At 28.5% G+C, this 25,468-nt stretch overlaps 1 protein-coding gene across 1 annotated transcript; it reads right to left on the bottom strand.

Moving 5' to 3' along the window:
* Window positions 1-357: 357 nt before the first annotated feature.
* LOC109802398 (uncharacterized) lies at window positions 358-1,779 on the bottom strand. Its single transcript, XM_020363754.3, has one exon. The coding sequence runs from the start codon at window positions 1,292-1,294 to the stop codon at window positions 806-808; it is 489 nt and encodes a 162-aa protein (XP_020219343.1). The 5' UTR covers window positions 1,295-1,779; the 3' UTR covers window positions 358-805.
* Window positions 1,780-25,468: the final 23,689 nt, after the last annotated feature.

The raw sequence follows: 25,468 nt of genomic DNA, 5'->3' as shown, positions 1-25,468 counted from the left end.
GAAAATAAGAACAATGAACAATCAGACACCGTTGAGGGTAAAAATACAACGAATATAAGCTCTATGAGTTAAAGTTTGTTTATACATAAACTACTTTGTAGAAACTTTTTCATATTAGTTTCTCAAAAAAAAAAAAATTTAACTTGTACATAAGCTGTAATTAGAAATAAGATTATGCAGAACTTTCATTTTTCCTTCCTACATTCATTCATTTTCTACAAGTGTTTATAGGAATATTTACCCAAATAGGCTTTAACTCAATAAGATATCACACAACAAATCTAATGTACTACTGGAGAACTCTAGACACAAGGACAAAAGAAAATAAGAACAATGAACAATCAGACACCGTTCGAGGGTAAGAATACAACGAATATATGATTTTGTCATCGTTAATCCTTTAAAGATTCCTAACATCATTGTACACTGAACATGTTAGAGAAAAATCAAATTAGAAGAAAAAAATAGGTACATGAGGGCTACTTTTTCTTTCCATCATAAGCCAAGGTAATGGAACTAAAGGGAAAAAGGGTCAACACAACATGAAACGTGAAGGAAACGTGAACTAACAGTACCAATATACACAGTAACCGCCAAGGGCCGAAATGATGGCATCAATTGCACACAATGATTCCTCAAATTCCTGTCTTTCCATGTTTGCCTTTTCATTCCTCCCACCAGATTCTGCAGAATCCAACCAATATTCCCTTTCCCCCAACTATTACGCTCTCAGCAAAGAATTTCAACCCATTAAATTTTTAAAAAAGAATTAATAAGAAAACCGATAAAGAAAAAAAATAATTCTTCAAGAAGAACAATTCTCGTATCTGTCATCGTCCTTCAAAAGTTGCCTTCTTTTAATTATCAAGAACCCAACCAAGCCAACTTGCATGATTGCCGCAATGCCCACAAATAAAAGTCCAACCTTTTTCCCGGCGTTCATCTTGTGCGGCGGCGGCGGCGGCGATAAACGGATGCGGTGCTGGTGGCGGTGGAAAGGGTGCCGTGGTCTTCTCACGTGAGGGCTCGGCGCCGATGCGTGCGAGGGAACGGAGCCGGATGAATCAGAATCAGAACGCGGTGATGGTGCCGACGAAGAACTCGACGAGGAAGACGGCGGCGGCGGCGGAGGTGGTGGTGGCGGCGGCGGAGGTGGCGGGGACGTCATAAATGCCGGTGATGCTGATTCATCGCCGCTGTTCCTATTTTGCGACTGGGATTGGACAATAATCGCGTAAAAGCTTATTGTAATGCCGAAAATCACGAAACTCAAGGGAGAAAACGTCGAACCCATGGATTTTGAAGAACGATTTGAATTGAACCACGATTAGAGCTTCCAGTTTAGAGGGGGGTTTCTCCGCATCCACCCCCTTCTTGTCCGGTGAATATCCGACAAAATCAAACGATCCCTTTGAATCTGAACCCTTCCAATCGAACCGGGTCGGTCTCAAAATCCTGGCTTTCTCGTTCTCCGTCCGAGATTGAACGCGCCCCCAAATCTGCTGTTTTCTAGGGTTTTCGCGATTGGGCCCTGGGAAAGCAAAAGACAAAAAATGCGCGTGGGTTTGGAGAAGTAGTAGGAAAAGGGTAGGTGAATCTGAAGAGAGAGAGAGAGAGAGAGAGAGAGGTTAATTGAATTGAATTTCTCCGGGGTCTCTCTCCCCCACCTTCTGAGAAATGGGGAGCGAGAGAGAATGCAGTTGGAGAGAGAGAGAGAGAGAGAGAGAGAGAGTATACGCGGGGTCCAACGGTTGGCCTAATTTAGGCGAGTAATGAGGTTGTATGTAACAAGGAATCTTTGGACCTGTCATGACTCATGAAGACAGAAAGAGAGAGAGACATTGTGACATGACGTGTCAAAAATGGTGGGCCCAAGGCCCAAGGCACTTTTGATTGTGTGGGACCCTTTTCCTATAATACTCATCTCATGGTGCTCTCATGTGTAGTTCGGTCCATCCCTTTAGACTCCATTTCTGGGCCACACCTCTCTAACTCGGATTGCCTTCATTATTAGAGATTGGAATTCAAACCACCCTTAGTCTCCTTTTTCTTCTTTTTTATACTTTTACCAAATTGTATTATTTTATGTTTGGTTAAGAATGTTTCCTAGGTATTTCATATTTGGGCTATTTTCATACTTGTTAAACAAAACAAATCATCCATTCAACTCATTATTAATACAGATAAGGAATTATTCTGTCTTAATTAATAATTTACATTTTAGATACTACATTCGTCTCCAAAATTATAAATATTTACAATTAAATTACATCTTTTTAAAAAAATAATTAATTTTATTTAAAATATTAATTTATCAATAATTTAAACTACTTTAAAAAAAAAAAACTAATATCTCTTAAATTAACTTCTTTTTTTACATAATCATTTATCACTTAATTAATTAATGTTTAGATGAGAGAGGTATCTATATGTTCATTTATTTTTTCTAATTTTAATAAGAGATAAAGTTTTATCTAATTAATTTTAAATATTTATTATTTATTATTTAAAAGAATAATTAATTAAATAAAGATGCTTAAAAATATATTTAATACAGTTAACAATTAGAATAAAATCTTATATACAAGAACACGCAAAAAAGTGAAAAAAAATATAAGAATATAAGTAGTAAATAATTATGTTAAATATTTTCGAAAAAGTTTTACAACTTTATTGTTCACAATGATTTTATAAAAAAAAATTATCATCAACATAAAAATACAAGTGATCTATAAAAAAGAAGAAAAAGTGTAACTAAAAAGAACTTTTACATTTTTTCCCTTCTCGTGATTTTTGTCTTTTTATTTATTTGCATCGGCGGCATGACAAATCTTGCAAAATATTTTTCTAGACAAAATTTTTACTTTTGATTGAAATTTAATTTTTTGAATATCATAAAATTTTATAATTTTTTTTTCATAATTTGTAACTCCTAAAATTTTGATAAGATAAAGAAAGTGTACAAAAAAGAATGTTAGTAGTTTTTTTTTATTGGACATAATAGCAATGGTTAGATTATTTTCATTTCTATTGTGAGGGTGACTTGTAATTAAGCTAGTTTATTTTTCCTTTCTTATTAATTTAGGGCGTACGTGATTTTAGCTTGTTTATTGTACAAATTAAATATTTAATTTATATAATTGAAGTTTATAATAAAAAAATATTTAAATTAATAGTTATAATAATTATTTATACTTGAATATACAAAAATGTGAATTTATAATAAATAATTTAAATTATGATATAAAATTATTTTAATTATTGATAATTTTTATATAAAAAAAACCACTGAAATTCAATTTAGAAAGTGAAATAAAAATATGACTAATTGAAACAAATGGATATTTGATAACTTCAAAAGAGTGAGAAAATGTAAGAGTATCGTTCAATAAATTGTGTATTTTAATTTAATAATTAGTGAAATTGGAACATTTTGTACCTTTATATATTTTATTTAAATAAAATATAAAATATAAAATAATTAAAATAGAAGATAAATATAAATAATTAAAAGTAAAAAAATAGAATGTTAAGATGCAAAAGTAACTATTTATCATTATAAAAGAATAATCATGGTTGATTTATAATAAATAACGAAGTAATAAGTAAAATTGTCTATTAAAAAGTGAAAATCAAAATTATGTATCCTTTATATATTATTTTACGATAAATAATAAAGTAATAAGAAGAAATGATTATGATATATATTAAGAGGTAAAATTACTTATTGAAAAGTGGAAATCAAAACTTTGTATCATCTTTATATATAATTTTTATACATACAAAAGTGAATGCTTATTATAACTAATTTATAAAACAGATAAAATGTTAAAACAAAAATATTTAAAATTTCTAATTTTTTAAAATGTAAAAAAAAAAAAAAACTTTGGATAATAAAATTATATTCTAATTTGTAAAAATTGTTTGGCCAAGTTTCTCTTTAAAAGGAGAAGAAAAGACTTTAAAAAAAAATTGAGTCAAACACTACAAATTATGTATGAAATATTATATGTGGAAAGATTTAACCCCTTAAACAAATCTTACTATTTTAAGAAATTAGTCCCTAATTCTTGGTTTGGATGCTATAAATTCACAAAAACAATTATACATGTGATATCTAATCTAATCACAAATTTGAAAATATGATATGCAAAGTTATATGCTCGTTGTCATGGCCGATATATACAAACTTATTTGATGGTTGGTATGCAAAGTTATAGTTAAGAAAAAGTTGTATATGAATTTGAAGGTTTAAAAAAAATGTCTTAGGTTGAAAAAGTAATATTTTTTCTTTGCCACTTATCTTTAAGATTCAGTTGTTATGAGATAGACACTACTTGCAAACATTTTGATGTTCAAATGAATAAATAGTTGAATAAAGTTTCAACACCATGTATATGATATAAGCCTAAGAGAAGTGTATGCTTCAAGTGTTTATTGGGAGGGGGTGAAATGGTTAGTCATTAGACATTTGTCAAACCCCCTCAATTGCCCTTTTATTGATTCCTGGACATGGGAGGATGCTCATATAGTGTTAAGGTATGGTTCATTGAAATATAGGAAGGATTATGTTCCTAGAGAAGCAATCATTGTGCAAGCCAAATTGCACTTGTATTTTGAAAGACATACCACATTTACTTGATGTGCATAGCCCATATCAGGATGCTTAGGTAAAAACCTTGCAAAGTTTTATTATGTTGGATTGAACTAAGTTACTTGACCTTTATTGGGTCTAAAGATAGTTTGGAACACCATTATTTAGTGAATAGTTATAACTTTTCTTGTTATTTTTTTTTTCGAAAAGTTGTGATAGTTATATTAATCATAAATTAAATTAAATGTATTTATAGAAATTAATATATTAAAAAAGATATTTTAGAACATATTAGTGCGATGTTCAATTAATGTTCTATAATATACAAGAGGTTTTCACACATATATGTCTCTATAATGGTAAGATATTATTCACTTTGAGATTAAATTCTTATAGTTTAGCTTTTAGTCCTAATTTAGAAGACTTCTTACCAACAGAGACATATGTGTATATAAACTTATGTTTAGCTTCTTGTTTAAACGATGTTGGACTTTAATTATATCCCAACATGTTTTTATAAAATTAATTAAATCATTAACTCTATTCCTATTAGGGTGAAACATTCTCACTAAATTTATGCTTGTGATCATCTATTCTTATGCCACGAAATCAACTTTCCTTCATTGTTTTACTTCATTGTTTTATTTGTGAAGATGTTGATAGAAAGTGTAAAAGGTTCATGTGGAGGAAGAAGATGAAGATAATAATTGGAAGATTCACTTAACAAGATAAAATCCAAAAATATGGTAGATATATTAGGATTGAGATCGTTTAGAAAAGTTAATAGGACATTCATGATAAAAGTTCAATGCAATTTATGTAAAGACCTTGTGATCTCCAAGTTACAATTGTAAGTGGTAAGTATAAATTCAACAATGACTTTTTACCTTGTATAACCAAATTGATACAAACATGCCTTCTTTTTATTTTTTATTTCTAGGATTATGCCTCAATTGGAATAAGTTAAGCCACAATATTATCGATTACATAGGAAACAAAAGCAAAATTAGGTTTTGGGATGACCATTAAGTACTTTTCCTTCATAGCTTAACTAATATAACTTTGACTTTCATTCCTATTAAGAATCTCTATAAGTGGATGCATGATTATTCATCTCATAATGACAATTAAAATTTGCGAGTATTTCTCACTTAATTCACCAAGTAACTATTGTAATAACCCAAAAATTTTCGATCTCGTGACTTATGGTTTAGACATCCTTTTTAAGATCTCATCAATTAAGGAATGTCCGAACACCAGACTAATTCCTAATTAATGGTTTTGAAAATAGGTTCATGGAGTCGCTACCAATGTTTTACTCAAAACATTGAAAAAATAAAAGGTTTTTAAAGATCCAATAATGGCCTTGATAACCAAAATTGGGTTCGGGGATCGGTTACGTGTAAGGAAGGTATTAAGCACCCCTACAACGCCCTCAATCGGTACCTTATGATGAAGTTAACGTGATAAGAATTAATAAATTAAATATTAGATCCCCTTTATTAATATTTATTTACATGCTATAAATTTAAATTACACAATTGATCATAAAATGTCTACATGATTATTTTTATTATAACAAGGTTTATCAAAGATAAGAAATAAAAAGAAGAGAAGAAGATTAACTGAAATACCTCTTGAACGAGCTCTATTGAATCTTCAAATATGAAGATTTTTAAGTGCTTTATGACAACCTTTCACACTACAATATGCCTCACTAAACTCAAGAAATACAATAGGAGGGAGAGAGAGAGAGAGAAATTTCGAGCTCTAAGGAGTCTTGAACGAAATTTTTGTTGCCTTGAGAACTGTGCCCAAGTATGCTATTTATAGACATTAAAAAGTTGTCAGAACGGCCCGTTCCAGATTTGGAACGACCCGTTCTAGATCTGAACGTTATGTCTTAATTTCGCATCTTGGAACGACCCATTCTAAAGTTGAGTTTAACACGTAAATGCCTACGCTGGAACGATCTGTTCCAAACTAACGTTTTAGGCCCTTTTTTGTAACTTGGAACGGCCCGTTCTAGTTTTGGGAACGGCCCGTTCTAATTCAGGTTTTAGCCCCTTTTTTAGGAACTTGGAACGGCCTGTTCCAAACTTAGGTTTTAGGCCTTTTTATGGACTTGGAACGGTCCGTTCCGATTTTGCAACAGCCCGTTCTAGGCTACTAAAACCAACTTGTTTGGGCTTTTAGGCCCTCTGATGTCATGTCTTGTTGCTTTCATGCTTCGGGAGCTCATTTCCTTGATAATAGACATCCATTTCATTGCTTTTGTGAGTCCGGACGAAATTGAGTATCTACAGTAATGAACAATAATATATGTACCTTAATTATAAACAAACATTGATGTTACCATTTTTTAAATAAGTTTATTCAAAGACACATTTTCTCACCAATCAAAGTGGAAACCAAACATCAAAATTTTAGTCAAATTTTTTCTTTTGGCCATTTAGTAATGGGAAAATCCATAGATAGTGAAATTTCTCCTTTGGTGTAGATCATGCTCTATGTTAGTTTCAATATATATGCTAAGAAAGATTAACTTTTTTTAGGAGTTGATGATTCTTTTTACAAATTAAAAACTCATCTATGAAATGTGAAATTAGGAAGGTAATATTCTCATATTTGTTATAAGTTTTAAAAAAATTATTCTTGCAAATATTTATCTCAAGAAAGTGGTAATATCATAATTCATTTTATTTTTATTCCCACGATAAGAAGTGGAAAAGTTATATATTCCAATGAAAATGTAAAAAGTTATATTTTAACCTAATGACGATTCATATTTTAACTTTTTTATTATTTAAAATTTTTAAAAGTATTCCTATGAAAGTTAAAGTCTAACAAAAAATACTCACAAAAAAATTTAACAAAATATAACTTTAAATGTTCTCACAAATAAAGTTATTGGAAATGCAATATCATATCTCAAAACAAAAACTCCTTATATGTGAGGATTATGATTTTTTTTAGAGTCATAGTGAATGGTTGGAAGTTAATCTAATGACTAATTTACACTAATATGCATATTGGAGTACCTTTATTATGACTGATTAAAATTTGCAAATACATAAATGATTCATTTTTTTTCAAATAACATCCTCCTTGTCATTCGTATTCATGTTACATAAGTTTTACTACAAAAGCACTTGGTTCTTTATATTTGGTAAGGGATAAACAACAAGACCCAACGATATTCATTGGATCCTCAATAAAAATCTAAGGAACGTTCGGAACAATTTTTCTATGACTATTTAATTACCTCATCTGTAGGGTTATTCAAACTAAACTATAACGGAGATACATAAGCAACTTGAGATTATATCTAACTTTTTGATTATTGATTATTGTAAGTCACTTTTTAAAACAAATTATTATGTAAATAGAATTGTTTTGAAATTATTTATGTCTTTGAGACATCAATTATATGTTGAAAAAAATTTATTTTTTATAATTATTATATCATAAACCGTATAAGTCGTATAAGAGTCATTATAACTAATAGCAACACTGTCAAGACCGTTATTAATTAGTTGTAATAACTTGTATAACAGTATTATATGTAGAGTAAATTTTTTTTTTAAGTTGCTAAAGGTCATATGACTTACATTTTCTTGTTGTTATGACCCTTAGCATTATTTTTTATTTTTTATTTATATTATTTTAAAAAAATAAAAGTTTATTAATGATGTATTTAAAAAAATTGTTATATTCTTGATTTAGTTAAGTTTTTTTTATAAAATATGTAATATTAAAAAATGAAAGTATTTATTTTAAAATTTTGGTATATTTATTAAACAATCTTGGATATATTTTTAAATAAATTATTTCTATTTATTAATTTTTTAAAATAAATGAAAAAAATAAAACCAAAAGATAAATAAAAAAACAAAATAATATATATAAAGGGAGAGGGTCATTACGGCCATTAGGGACCCCAAAAAAAATTAATTTGAAAAAGCTCAAAAATTGAAAGAAAAAAAAAGTAATTTATTTTTTAAAAATTGGTATATTTATTATACAAATTTTACATATTTTTCAATTTTTTGAAATAATTATTTTTATTTATCATATTTTTAAGGAAAATAAAAATACCTAACCAAAAAAAAGATAAATAAATAAATTTAATTTTTTCATTTCTTTATAACAACACGTGTCAAGTGGATCAAATTCTTTGGTTTTTTTGTCATCATGACTCATAACATCACCATTTTTTTAAAAAAAATTTAAAGTTACTACAAGTCATAATGACCTTTGTTTTATTGTTTTCGTTATGATCCATAGTATCAATTTTTTTTAAGTTGCCACAAATCATAACTATCTATTTTTTTTATTTTTTATTTTATTTTCATTGTTATGACTCATAATACAAATTTTGTTTAAATTATTATAGGCTATACCAACTTTTTATTTTTTATTTTTCATTATGACACATGACAACATTTCTTTTCTATCAACCAAAAAGAAAATTAAAAAGGGGATTGTTATAAACTTTAGTGATCCTGTTGAAAAAATAGCCACTTGAAATCACTAAAGTCAATAATGACTATATCTTGTCGTTATCAATTGTGAAGATTCAAAATGCATGGCTCTCATGACTTAAAAAAAAAAAATTACATCTCATTGGTGTCATTAAGACTCATAACAACACCAACAAAAATAAACCTAAAAATATAAATAATTTTATAATCTCATTTACGTAAATAATTTTAAAAACTGTTATACAAGATAAAAAGCTGTTATATTCCCCTTGAAATACTTGGTGCTTCCGATGCTTGCCTTCTCTTGAAACATGGGATCCAACACCATGACCCAATTAAAGTTATGAGTCATACTTTGCAACCTCCAATTAATTTTTGATAGGTATATATGGAGAGATCCATTCCTATTTGGCCATTTAGTTATTGAATGATAGATATTCCCAAGCTTCTATTGTAGTGACTTAGTTGATGCAATCCTTGGGTGCATTTAAAGAGATAATTTTGTGCAAGAGAAGTATCAACAACACATTTTTTTGAACACATTATTTACTATTGTTAAAATTTTATTAAAAAAATTACAATTTTTTTTTAGTTTTGTTTATTTTCTAACAAATCTCTTCTAATTTTGTAGTTTTAAATAATTTTTAATCAATAATAAATGATGTATTAGATAATGTGTTATTAATACTTCTATTTAATTTAATGATAACATGCAAATTAAATGGCAAACATGCTAGCTAAAAATTTTCTCTTTATTTGTATTTGATAGGATGATTTCCTTTCTCTTATTACCTTTATCAATGATAAATTGTCATATGTTCCAATACCATCATTTGTTCACGGTATTTGGACAATAATTGTGTTACATATAACCATTATCTATCAATTTTTTAAATTAAAAAATTTAACTATATGTCACATAGATATAATCTTAAATAATATAATATTTTTATTTAGAGTAAATTATGTTACCTTTTCTTGAGAGATAAAAGTATTATACTCCCTTCTCCTCTTATGTTAAAATATATAATTTTGTTCATTTAATTTAACGTTGTTAATGTAAATTACATTTCTCTCTTATAAGAGATGTAAATATTACATTATCCATTATGCATATGTTAAAACATAAAATAAATTATACTTTTATTCCTTAGAGTTTCAAGTATTATATTATCACTCTCTTATTATACTAACTTAACATCACTAAAAGATTATCATCGTAAGATTTAAAAAAAAAATATTTTTAATTTAATTATTTATAAAAAAAATATACTCTTAATATTGTAAGATATGACTTAGAGGGGAGAAGAACTTTGAGGACCTAAACACTTCTCAGATTCTTAAAAGAAGATTCATGCTTAGAGATTATGTTTTCTTCTTCTCTCGGACCATGTAGCTGGTGGTGATTCAAATCAATTTGGAGTTGAGAATCCCATGGAGTAGTGTGGGGCTCGAAGCCCATTTCCTTCTCTTTCTCTTCTTATACCTTAGAGTAGCTTGGAGTTCTTCCCAATTTCACTCTGTTCTAAGGTAAAGGAAGCTGAAATCTTGGGTTTTAGTTGAAATGTTGGGTTGTTGAATGAATTAAGAACTTAATATTGATAAAATTTCTAAAATTTGTAGCTGTGGGATGGATTTGAAGTGGTTTGCATGTTGAAATTGAGTTTGTGATGTTCTTGATGAAAGGTTAAAATGTTGATGATTTCTTTGAGTTGTGGTTGATGCATGTTGCTTTTCTTATAATTTTATGAGTTGTATGTTGTTAGAAATGGAAGACTTTGGGGTTGCACACCTTGATTATTGCATTAGTTAAGAGAAAATAGAGATTTGGGATGTTCTTCATTAATGCTGAAAAATATGAGTTTTGGGGTTGAGTGTGAGTTTCACGTAGAGCTCGAGAATTGGGAAGTGCCTTTAGAAGGTTGAGGTGTAGCATGAGATTCTGCATTGAGCGTGAGAGAGGCTAAGTGTGAATTTCAAGCCGAACCAGAGTTTCACATTGAGTGTGAGAGTTGAGATGTGCCTTTGGAAGGCTGAGACTTAGCGTGAGATTTTGCATTGAGTGTGGGGACTTTGTTAAATAAATTTCTTTTCTAATTGAGTTGGTTGCTTGCTTAATGAATGAGTTATATGTTGAAAGCTTGTTGTTTGAGTTGTTTTATGATTAAATGATGATGAATAAATTGTAGGGATGTTGTTGTATGATAAGGAGCTTTAAATGTTGAATGTTGATAAGTTGTATGTTGATGATTATGTTATGAGTTGTTAGTTGAAACTTGAGTTGAGTAATATGTTGTGTAGTTGTTTCAGGATTTTATATACACAATGTTGATGTGTTGTTAAGATGTATGATGAGTAAGAAGTTGAATATGAGTAATGATGATGGAGTTGTGAGGTGTGGAGTTGTATGTTGATTTTGTTGTTTGTTGAATATATAAAAAGTTGTTGTGTTGTTGAGCTGTTATGACCACTTAGGATTAGAGGAGAAATTTTTGAAAGTTGCATATCTCATAGTGTGGATATTGTATTGTGGTACTCCGAGAGTCAAATTTGTTTAAAATACTTCTTGGGAAGTTGACCTTTAAAGCGAATAATTGTGTTGAGCGTCCTCTAGGACTTTGTTGGTACTGTGTATGGACAAGGTCGAGACACACATGTATAAAGCGACCAAATTGAGTAAAGTACAAAGTTAGAAACTTAGTTCCTAACCAAGTATTGGAAGAGCATGGTACTATGAGAGTAGTCGATAGGCTAATTCCACGGTGACATGATTAAGCTAGCTAATGTCGTAGTAAGCCTAAAACCCAGCTATTATACCCTAATACTGGTTCTAAACTTGCTTGTTTAAGTGGCGGCACCTGAGAAACCAAGTTGTTGTGTTATAAATTTAGATCTAATTTGTAGTTAATCTAGCAAGTTCAAAAAGATTACCTTGTGTTGTCAATTCGGTAGGGTCAAATCACTTAAATTACTCACCTTGTGTTGTAGGAAATCTCTTAGTTGAAATGTGTGATGACGCATGAACTTATCGTGTTGAAAATACTGTGTTGTTGTGATGATTAACCTGTGTTGAGAATGTTGTGATGTTAAGTTGATATTGTGTGGTGGTAAATTGAGTTGTTGTGCTAATATGGGTTGTATACTGTGATGTCTTGTGTTAGCAGTGTTGGAGGTAAGATGATGATGTGATGATGTACTAAGAGTGTTGATGTTCTCATGTTATATATATATATATATATATATATATATATATATACACACACACACACACATAAGGAGAGATCCATTTACTTCAAGAATAAGTGTACCTAGACTTACTTTGTTGAATAACTCATCTTCTACATCAAATTTTAACGATTCAACCATTAAATTTAAAGCTCTTAATGCATAGATCAAGTCTGCAAATTTTTTAAAAAATTTGAAAATCATTTGATACTTAATGTCATTAATTCAAGAATAAGTATATATATTGTTTCTTTTTTCTCTAGTTTACTCTTGCGTGTTTTCATGTGGTTTAGACTACAATGATTATACATGATATAAAAGCAGGGTTGGGATAGAACTGGAGTGTTGTAGTGAAGGCCATATAGTGGTGTTAGGGGGCTAGATGTTTTTGATGACTATATATTTGTGATAGATTTGTATAGATAGTTGTAGTTGTTTGACTAACAACTTAGTTATATATTTACATTTACAAAATTATTGTATGTATATTGCACATACTTATGTAATTGTTTCATCCTTATATATTAATTTAACACACACATATATGTATAAAATTAACACTATATAATGAAAATATTATTTTATTTAAATTTTTATATAAAATATTACATTAATTATATTGATTAAATAATATCTTAACACTTGTATTTGATTTTATTATACTTATATATATTATTTTTATTTTGATATGTAACTTTAAAAATATTTTGTAAAGATAATAATGAAAATATTTTTTAATATATATATATATATATATATATATATTTTTAATTTTAGTAAAATTTATAATAATTTTTAAAATAATAATTAAATATGTAAATTAAGAGATATATTGTTAAAGTGTAGCATGTTTAAATTTTTTAAGAGAGAAAATGTTTATAAGAAAGGAGAGTGGTGTAATATTTACATATTTGAGAGTATGTAAGTGTAAAGGGTGTGATATTTTTCTTTTGTAACGAAATTTTAACTGAAAATTTAAAAAATGTATAAAGTATTATATATTAGAATCTATCGAGAAAGAGAATTGTAATTTTTAACTTAAAAGTGGAGAGTAGTATGATATTTTTATCTATCAAGAAAGGGAAGTATAATTTACTTTTTTTACTTATTAGATGTTATTTTTATCTTTTATTATGGTGACGTTTAGTTTGAGTTGATAGTCCCTAGTGTTTAAAAAAAAATAAAAGACTAATATTTAATACTTTAATTGAGGAAGTATTTGATACGAAATGTTTTTATTTTTTTAGGAAATTTAAGTTGGAAATGTTAATTTTTCATGTTTAGTTTATCATTAAAAAAATAGTATCCATAGGAAACATGATTTTCCATAAATATTTTTTATACATATTTCTCACCAAATTGTTCCCATGGGAGAAGTGAGAATTTAACATTTTTAAGTTAAAAAGAAATGTTTTATTACAATAAAATATTATGTTACCTTAATTTACCTATGTTAGGAACAAAAAAAACTTCTTCTTTTATGCATAAGGATGAGGGGACACAAACAAGTCAACACTATAAAGAAATAAAAAAGATCACACAAAAGTTATTTAATGTGATTCGATCCCTTATGCATATGTTCACAAGGATGTTCATTATATATTTCAAAATGTATAACATATATATCCTAAAAATCCTCCCTTCAAGTTTTGTGGGTTAAACATGAAAATCCTTTTTCACAAGTTTTATGGGTGAAACTTGGAAACTATACTTCCTCATAAGTTTTATGGGTGAAACATGAAAACTCCTCCCTCACAAGTTTTCTGGTAAAACTTAGAAATCTTTCTTCACAAGTTTTCTAGCGAAATTGGGAAACCTTCCTCTCTCATTTAAAGCGGTGACCCTCTCTATAGGTCAGATGGTTTTTCTCATTTTAAGTATCTTTATTTACTGACCTAACATCTTAATCTTAAAAAAAGAAACAAATATCTAAAATAAATACAATATTTTTAACTCTAAACAATATGTTAGAGACAAATAATATACTTTTATATAAGAACAATATCTTAGAGATTTAAAATAAAAAATTTGAATTGTTTTCCCAACAACCTAGTTAATGTAGTAAATTTTTTTGATATTCAAGTACTCTCTATTCTTTATTATAAGTAAGAATAACTAATTTTATACATATTAAGAAAGTTAATTATTTATATCAAATTTTATTATTACCATAACATTCTTTTTAAATTTTCTATATAATAAATGTCAAAAGAAATAATACAATTAAAAGTCATACTCGTACATTAAAGAGAGATATTTTAGAGAGAATATTATTAAATGAGATAAAAAGAATAGTTCAATTTTCTTATATTTAGGAAAAAAAAAGTTTGCTTATAATAGAAAATAGAGAAGTGGAATTTATAAACATTTGGAAAAATGATTTAATCATTGAGAATTATGATTTTCTGAATTTATGATTGTTAGGAATCATGATTCTTAAAAATGAAAAAATTTCTCTTTTATCAAATATTTCCTAAAAATTTGATATTTTGATCATCAAAATTAAACTTAGTACTAAACTTATATATATATATATATATATATAATTATTAAAAAAAATATATACTTTTTTCACCTCTATCTCATTCATCCGAAAAGAAAATTTTTCTCCCTCTCTATTTTCTATTTTTATCCATCCAAACATTATAATTTTCTGCACTACTTTTATCCTTTTTTTACACTTTTCATCTAAAATTCTAAATAAAACATTAATGATTTAATAACGTATACGAACTCTGAACTGATATGACCTAAAAATATCTGAATTATGAGTCTCTCAGTGTCGATGTTTAACTACTGCTATTGAACTGGACTGGACCACGATGCTAATGGGACCACCAAAGGAATTTTGTGAGCCCAACTTTGCGAATTCACTTCTAACAGCGTCCGGCCTTCAAACAGTTGTCCTTGGAGCTGATGGGTTCGTCAGTCCATTTTCAATTTCTTTAGATTCTATATCAAAAAAAGCTGCGCATATTTTGATTAAAATTTACAAACTTATGCTTAAATGAATTAGTAAACTAAGTTTGCAAAGATATTTCTTCTTCTTCTTCTTCTTCTTTTCATTTCAAATTGAATGTCAACGCAAAACAAACAAAATTCAATTCACAATTGATCCAGAAAAACTAAGTAAAAGCATCTCAATTTTACCTTTTAGATTTAAATACACTTTTGGTCGGTCTCTAATTTTTTTTCTTTTTTATTGCAAGTTTAGTTCCTCTAATTTTTAAAATTAAGTAATATTGGTTCACTCATTAACATATGTTATCTAAAATTAAACAAAAAATGTAAATATAGCCATGAATGATGATACATAACAATTATTTAGTCATGTTAGGTTTTATGTAAAGAACAACATTTTTTTTATTGCATATATGTTACTTTTTTTTTATTTCAATTGAAATTTATAATATTTTAATCAATTTTAAAAATTCTTAATATAATTATTTTCCTATGTATCTAACTAATTATGTGATAGTATCATTCACAAACATGTTAATATTTTTGTTTATTTTTATGTTGTGTTTGAACTACGAACATGTCTAATCATTGTACTACTTAATGTTGATAACTAGTTATGGTGTGACAATATGCTATGATTGTGAGCTATGTATGAATTGATTGGTGTGTTTTGACATTGATGCAGTTGATATGAATGTTTTTGGATGGTGCAATATGAAATACACCATTAGGGAAAATCCCCTTGTGTAAAATCTTGTGGATTAGTTCTTGGGAGTAACTTGGTTTGCAAGTTCTAGTCTCGTCCATTGTGTGCATGAGATCTATTTTACGTGGCTCAATTATCCCGATCAGACCCTAGTAGTATATTCTCATAGTGAGAGTGCGTTGAAGGTGTGACATGACATGTACTCCTAGGCTACTTTGTATGTTGCTAGTAGCAATACCATGTGATGTTTTTTACTAGCGCCACATGCATGATAACATGTAGTCTGTATCTATTGCATATTGCATCTTAATGTTATGTGGTATTTAGTTGTTACATTGTGAATGAATAGAACATGTTATATTATTGATATACTTATGTTGATATATGTCTTACTTGTGTTTGACTATCTAGTTGCATTTTTACGTCGTAACCAAAGTGAGATGTTTCTCACTTCCCTTGTTTCGTATATGTTCCTTTTGTATGTTGTTGCAAGTGATTTACATTGTTATGTTCACGATATTGGCAATGAGGCCTATTCCTTGCATTTAGGTTTATGCTTTGATAGGATATGACATTGGGACTTAGTTAGGATTTACTTTCTTTTATTATTCTTTAGGATAGTTGTTACTTTAATGTACTAGATTTCATTTGGATTTCAAGTTTTATTTTGTTAAAAATGTGGTACTCTCAATGTTGAAACCTTTGGATTTTATTTATGACAAAATTTTCTATTTAGTTTTATTTATTCAAGTATTTATGGTATGAGGGATAAAGGCATAATTATAAGTGTAATAAGGATATTTTAGCAAATGTAGTGAGAATTTTATGTGAAATCATAAAAACTAAATGCATTTAATTAACTTTCTTAATTTATGTGAAATTAGTCTTTTTTGCTTATATATAGATTTAGAGGAAGTACTACCTCTATCTTTATATATAAGACTATAATGACTCATTAAGTCCTTACACTTTACTCAGCAATCTAGGCAGTGAAAAACATAAATCTAATAACTAAGGATTACTATGCAAATAATTCTTGGATATACATGCAACAATATATATGTATAGGAAATAATCTGCCAGAAACATAAATGTTCCTCATTGAAACTATATCACAATCATGTACACACACATATATACAATAATCCAAAATTGAAAACAAAATTCTAAGTTGTCGGTCAAACAACTACTATTTATAAGCTACATTAGAGTAGTCCAAGAAACACCACCATCCTCCAGCATGGCTTTTAAAAAGTGTTCATCCTTCAGCCTATTTCTGTTATACTCTCATAACAAGTATGATCATTGTAGTTCAATCACAAAAAAAATTCAAGGGTAAGATTGAATACAAAAAAAAACATAGTATAGAAAAAATGAACTGATTATACAACCACTTTAGTAATGCAGTTTAATAACATCTTAAACTCAACTTAGCAATAACTATCAACAAGTTTAGCATATATGCACAAATTTACAACAAGGCAACTTTTCCACTTACCAACACAATTCAACATCAACTTAGCAACTAACATCTTCACAACATAACAACTCAATTATCATAATATAACAACAATATCAACTTCCAAAACAAATCAACTTAACAACATATCAACACAATAACATGATGCATCATCATGCATCAACTAAGAGATCTCTTACAATACATATGAATAGTTTAAGTGACTTGACCATACCGAACCAACTTAACAACACAATCTTTTTGGGATTATTAGATCAACAACAAATTTGGATATTAATCCACAACATAATATGATTTATCAGATTTCATTACTTAAATTAGAAAAGTACAGTATTCTTGTCAAGGATAGAACAACTTGGGTGTGAGTCTAACACGACCTTAGCATGCATAACTATGCTATATGGAATTAGTCCAGTAATTATCCTCCAAATACTATGCCATTTCCAGTACTTAGTTAGGAATTTTGGCCTCCAACCTTGTACCTTACTTATTTGGTCACTTCTAAACTAGTATGGCTCGACCTTACCCCTACATAGTATCAACTAAGAATCCAGAGGAGACTCAACACTCCACTTTAAGAGACAACTGTACTCAAAAAGAGTTTTTCAACAATTAGACTCTTAAAGCATCACAACAGCATATCCTCACAATAGGATATTCATCTTTAAAAAAAAAAAAACACATCTCTTCTAGTTCTAAGTCAATCAACACAGTTCAACTACATGTATCAAGCATTTACAACATAACTACTTTCAACAATACATATCTCATCATCATACAACTCTACTATAAATCAACTTTCAACATTCATTCATAATCAACTTACAACTTAAATAACTAAAACATCATTATACATCATCCTAAACCAATGCATTAGGAATTAGAATCATACAACAACATAAATCATGTGAATAATTCAATCTTTTTAACACATGTTCAATATTTAGTTAATAAATTAACAAATTCTCATTTAGTAACCCACACCTGGCACCATTTTCCTAATGCTTGACATCATTGAGGTAAAAAGCCTTTGCCTCGTCTAAGTTTAATGCCAATCCACCTATGTCCAATGTGGATGAGGTAGAAGACCCATGTGTCAATTACGCCTGACATAGATAGACCTACACCTAACTTTATTTAGGTAGAGAGCCTCTACCTGACCCATGTCTGAAACTAAAAATTTTTTGTCTTACTTTGTCTAGGTAGAGAGCTACTGCCTTGATCACCCTTGATGTCACTCAACTAGGACCTAACATCATTAAGTTAGAGAGCCCTCAAGGCAACCACACCCAACGCCTCTCAACTCATGCCTTGACCAAGTTAAAGAGTAGTCCTCTAACTTATGTTTTATGTTATCAATCATGTGCTTAATGTTTATGAGGTAGATACCCTTTGACCTACATCATGTTGAACGCCATAAGGTTGTGCCTAGTGCGAGAATGATTTCTACACTTGGAAGAATTGCATTTTGGCTCAATCAATATGAAAATCAACAACATACCAACATGCAACTCATGAAACCATATACACACTTCGCAAGCATCTCAATTTCAACTTGAAAATATGCATGCAACCAAAATATGACTATTATCACCAAGTTCTCCGCAACATGTTCAAAAAATAACTAAAAACCCAAAACATGATATTTTCACCTCTTAATCAACAACACAACCACAATTTAATGAGCTCAGGTAGTGTACAACTCATACACTATAACAAGAATCAAACATACAAGTTTTTGTTACCTCTGATTGCTCAGGATAGAGGAAGAAGAAGAAAATGGAGTCTCTCGAGCTAATTCCACACGACAACTGCAACACTCTGATTCTCGACTTTGAAGCCTTTAATCACCAACACAATCTATACTTAGGAGAAGGATGGAAGAAATCCAGGAAGTTAGAAGGAAATATTATTTTCCTTTGGCTCTAGAGAGCTTCTCTATTTAACTTCTCTATAGTTTTCTTAAGAAATGAACTTATAAATTTCAAGCTTAAGGAAAATCATATATACCTTTTCCTATATTTGGTCAATTTTGACCCTAACTCAAAACAACTCCCAAACAACTAAACTCATAAGTATTTCTAAATTCTTAGAGTTTTACAACAATCAAATAACTAAACACATCAACAATTAAATTAATAAAATTAAACACTATTAATAAAATTCACAATGTTACAAGTACCCTTCTCATTTTTTTGCTTGTCCCTTTTTATATGACCGACTTATAATTTTTAATTGCATTAATTATATCTCTAAAATACTTTTATTTAATTAACATTTCTTTTTGACAAAAGATAATAAATGCTTGAAAATAATTGGATAATTATAAAAACTTTCCCTCATAATAGAATTAGAGAAGATAAATAGACATATAGATATATTTCTCTTTTAAGCATTAATTAATTCGGTGAGAAATAATTAAGTGAAAAGAGAGAATGTTAATTTTGGAAAAGTAATTTAATCTATTCACAAATTTAATACTCTTAACTAAATTAAATATTTTTCTTAAAGAGTGAAATTTAGTTGAAAGAGTCTTATAACGAGAGACAAAGGTAGTAATTAACACCTTGCTAAAATAGACCTTATTAAAACTATGTTTAAATATATTTTTAGTTCATGTAAAATTAGTAAGTTTTGATTTTGGTCTCTATGTAATACTTTTTTGATTTTGATTCTTCTGAAATTCGTAAACATTATTTTTAGTTCTTGTAAAATATTATTGTATTAAAATGAATAAATTTTGATTTTGGTCTCTATAAATTATTTTTATTTGAATTTTATTCTTTTAAAATCTAAAATCATATTTTTTATCCCTAGTAATGATTTTAAAGTATATAAATAATATTTAATTTAAAGGCCTATAAATTTTTTTACAAGTATTAATACTAATATAGTATCACTAATAATTGTAGGTAACATCTAAGAGGATTACTTAATCTTTTAATGAATAAATAAGTAGTTAAAAATAATTACACAATAAATATAGACTAAAAAAATAGTTTTAAATTTTAGAGGAATGAAAAATAAAAAAGTTACAAAAATTAAAATAAAATAATTACAAAAATTTGATAATAGGAGAGACTAATAAAACAATTATTGAGTAATTAATAAAATAAAATGATTTTGGTATAATCGGAGAGAGGAAAACTCCTGATCGATAAGAAAATGACCCATATTAAGGGATCCAATATGAGAGACTAATAGATATATGTAGGAGCACATGCAATATCTCATTGTGACTAGAAGGAAAAGAATAAAAGGAAGGATTAAGGAAAAAGGATGGAAGAAAATAACAAAATCATCGTAAAATGACCCTTGGGACTTGCATCTTCAATTGAGTGCAGCCCTTTGCATAATTTTATCTCTCCATATATGTTACTATATACCCTTGTATGACTTTTTTTTTTTCAAATTGTTTAAATATACATTAATTTTTCTTCTTATAATTGTGAATATGCCATATCAGAGTTTAGAGAAAAAAAAGTTTCTTTTCATTATCATTGTATGATTACCCTTGTATGTTCCTTATGCCTCTCTCACTTCATCTCTTTGAAAAGAATATTGTACAATTTCTCATTCCTATATGAATGAATTTTCTACATTAATTTTTATTTATATATAGATATGAATTTAATTTGTATGATTTTTCACTCTTTATATAAATGATTTGTATATTTGTATGTTTATGTATAACTAACAACCGAAAAATGTATGAATGAGAAAATGTCTCTTTTGATAAGAGAAGGATAACAACTTGTCTATCCTCAAAAGATGACTAAAGTTAAAGAGGAAAATTTTAAAACATAACAATCGCTTTGCTTTGATAAGGAAGAGATATCCATCTCTCTTAGTTCTCAAAGGGCGATGTTAACCTCCGATAAAAAAGGATATATAAAAATACAAAGGACGCTCATTGAGATTCTTAACTCAAATCTAGCCATTAGGACAGAGAAGGTAATATGTTTAAAGAGATTTTATAATACTTATTAATTTTACTACTTAGAATGCATCATTAATTGTTAAATTTATTTATCGTATGTATTTATGTGTCTTGCTTGTTGTGTGTCCTTATGGTACTCATTAAAACAAAAATCTTATTAGTTTAATTTTAAATATTACATAATGCAAATTGAGGGGTTGACATAATTATTTTAAATATTTAGTTAATGATTTCCTTTTAGTTGAATTTTAAACTTTCTACGTGAGGATTGACATATTTTATTTATACTTCTTTTGAAGTTTCATAGGGTGTATATATGTTTCCCATTTTAGATTGTTACATTGTTTTTTCAATAAAATAACTACAAATTCTTATTTAAATTTACATGTTTGCTGAAAATATAAATTATGTGACAGAACATACAGATTGATAGGTTGACATATTTAGTTTAAGTATTTAGTTGATAATTTATTCTCAGTTGAATTTTAAACTTCCTATGTGAGGGTTGAAATATTTTGTTTATATTATTTTGAAGTTTTATAGGGTATATTTTACCATTTTAGGTTGTTTTTTTTCAATAAAATAAATACAAATTTTTATATAAATTTACATGTTTGCAGAATGTATAAATGTATAAGTTATGCCAGTAATGTCTTAATTACTAGTATGTTATGGAACACCCCTAGTTTAGACACTGTAGATTTTCCCAATTCCCTTGTGATAACTTCCATTTTATTATATGACATGAAAATGTTTAAATTCATGTATCATTGGATTACGTGGATGATCCTGTGATTTCATGATACTGCCATCTAAGCCTTCAAAATATACTTGAGTATATATAAAAGACCTTAGAGTGTTGATTTTTTTTTTTTTTTTTTTAGATATTGAGATGGCTTGTAACACCACTGGGATATATTTTCTTGTGTAAATCCAAATATGTTTTTGGATATATTCAGATTTTTGGGGAGCCAAGCACGTGGGTTTTCTCAAGGATCAACCCATATATGGTTTTAGTGAAATGATGATTTAATTGCCCATATCCAAAAGAAAATGTCTTCCGGTCTATTTGAATACAATCTTACTGAGTTTTTTTTTTCTTCACTAAAAAATATTTTTAATTTAAAAAAAAAATTCTTAAAAATACTTATAAATTATATCCAAATAAAATTTTAAATAACATGATTAGGCTAGAGAATGATAATGGAGAGAATGAATATTTAATGATAAAAAGAAATTAAAACAGCATGATTAAGACTTGAGAATGATTCTTGTAAAAAAAATTATGAATAATTAAATTAACATGAACGATATTTATAAATTAATCTTTTTCTTAACTTTAAAAAAACTTATTTAATCGTTTCTCTTAAGAATATATATATATATATATATATATGTATATGTGTGTGTCACGTTATCATCGAAGAAAAATATTGCAGGTAGTATAAAAACAAAAAATTCAGCTATAGTCGGCTTATATTAATTTTTTGATGTCTTTCACGAAACGTAATGTTACTTGTTAGAAGAAGAGAATCTAAATGAGATATAGAGTGTGTGTGGAGGAAATAAAGAGCAAGAAGCATGTTGGCGGGATCCAGCCGCAGTAACGCAGTCTTTTTCTACACTATCTATGCATCCTCTCACCTAACTCCTCTTCCTCTAATGCCTATCTCACAGCATGTCTGGTTGCATAGAAATCCAATTTGATTCACATTTGTGAAAAGTAACAATGAATAGCTTTTGCATTGATTTTGACCATTTAAACGTGATTTTATCATTTAATTCATGTTTTAAACGTGTTTCCAAACAAGTACTCAATTGTTTATGCTTCAACATCATGCTCATGTATCTTTCTTTCTCCCCATTAATAATAAGAATTTCATTTTTATATACTATCTAAAAAAATTAAATAACATAATTAATAGGTAACTTTATTCTTTTTTGGAGGAAGATAACTTTATTTTTTAAATATATAATCATGAGCTCAATTTTTGATTTTGTATGTAAAAAAATATGTATTAAAAGAGATAGACTTCTTAAATGAATTTTGGTATCTCGATAGATCACATTAGTTATTAGTTTTTAACTAACACATAATCTTAAATTTGAACTTTATTGTTGTTATTGTAATTTTGATGAATAAAAAATATTTAAAAAAATGCATTCACCATAAAAAGATGTTAAATGGTTTAGATAATAATTTTATCAAAATTTGCAAGTGCTCCAATGACGGAATGACGTTCTCGCTGTTCTAATATCTGTGGTGGCAGGGATACCTACAACGATACTATAGAGGAATTTAGGTCAAGAATATATGGTTGTAACACAATCATTTTATTAATAATTCATGCTTTTATTAATTGCTTTGTGTTATTGGTTGTCGTAAAACTCTAAGGATTTAAGAATTTTAATGAGTTTTTATTATTTAAGAGAAGTTATTTTGAGTAGAGATCAGATTGATCGATCCCAAAAAAATATATAAGGTTTTCTTTAAGGCTCAAACTTTAAAAGTTCAATTCTTAAAAAAACTTAGAGAAAAGTTAGAGAGAGAATATTTGAAATGAGAATTCTTCTTTCTTCTTCTTCTAAGTTGATGAGTGAGTGTACTAGGGTTTTTTCCAGAGTAATTGAGTTGTCCTATGGAGATTCAAGCATGGAGATTCAAGCTTGGAGACATTTGAATCAGTCTTTAGAGTGTCATGCAAAGTTCCTCGAAAGGTCTCATTTTCTTCTTCTATCCTAATTCTAGGCGATTTAGAGGTAAGAGAAGCTTGTAACTTGTGGATTCTGTGTTGTTCTTATTAATTTCTACTTGATTTACTTGTGAATTGGCTAAGAAGTTGTTGTTGATGGGAATTGAATTTTGAGTTTTATTGTTGTGCTTTTACGAAAGTAAATTGATGAATTTGATGATTAATGGTTGCATGTTGAAATTGAAGTCGAATATGAGTTAACTATGATGTGTAGTAGTGATATATGGCATTATTGTGTGGCATCGGGTAGGATGTGAGTTAACTTGATGATTATTGGTGACGTCGGACCCTATTTGAGTGGAGCTAGGCATGATCAAGATATAAGCTCTTTTCCTAGATGACACCAAACACCTATGTTGTAACATTGAACGTGAGTTAGGTAGAAACTCTTAGCATGAATGAGACTGACATGGGTTTAGGCACGACAGACGTGGTTGACACAAGAGCTCCCTATCTTATTCACGTCAAGCATGAGTAGTTTGGCATTGGGTGTAGGTGAGTCGGAGACTCTCTACCTCAATAACACTAGATGTGGGAAGAATGACGTTGAGATGCTTAATGAAAATGAGTAGTTTATTTGACTAAGTGTTGATTATTGTGTGTACTAGTGGAAATGCTCACATGTTGTATGACTTCAATTCCTTATACATTGATCTAGGATGATATATATGGATATCTAAGTTGTTTAAAGTTGTAATTTGAATGAAAGTTGAGTTGTATGTTGTGTAGTGTTAAAGTGATTGTGCTTAGAATGCTTAAAACATGTAGTTGAGCTGTATTGATTGACTTAAGATTAGAAAAATATTTATTTTAAAAGTTGAATATCTTATTGTAAAGATATGGTGTTGTGATGTTCTACAAACCTAGTGGTTAAAAATCCCTTCTTGAGAAGTTGACTCTTGAAGTGGAGTATTGAGTCTCCTCTAGAACCTTAGTTGATGTTGTATAAAGACCAAGTCAATTCACATGTGTATAAAGTAACAAAATTGAGTAGTGTACAATGTCAAGGGCCAAAATTCCTAACTAAGTACTGGAAAGGGCACAATGTTTGGAGGGTAGTTGGCAAGCTAATTTTATACCAGGCTTAGTTATACATGCTAAAGTTGTGGTAAACTTACACCCAAGTTGTCCTTACCCAACAGAAATATCAGACTTTCCTAGTTTAAGTGGCGAAATCCGAGAAACTATGTTATGTTGTGGATTTTTATCCAAATTTGATGTTGATCTAGCAAATCCAAAAAAATCACATTGTTAAGTTGGTTTGGTATGATCAAGCCACTTAAACTACTCACATGTATGTTGTAAAAGATCTTTTAGTTGAATGC

This window comes from Cajanus cajan, chromosome 5 (assembly GCF_000230855.2).
Source record: "Cajanus cajan strain Asha chromosome 5, NIPB_CcT2T_4, whole genome shotgun sequence".
Lineage (NCBI taxonomy): Eukaryota > Viridiplantae > Streptophyta > Magnoliopsida > Fabales > Fabaceae > Cajanus > Cajanus cajan.
Note: the sequence above shows the minus strand (reverse complement) of the source record. Positions and strands in the feature narration are given on the sequence as shown.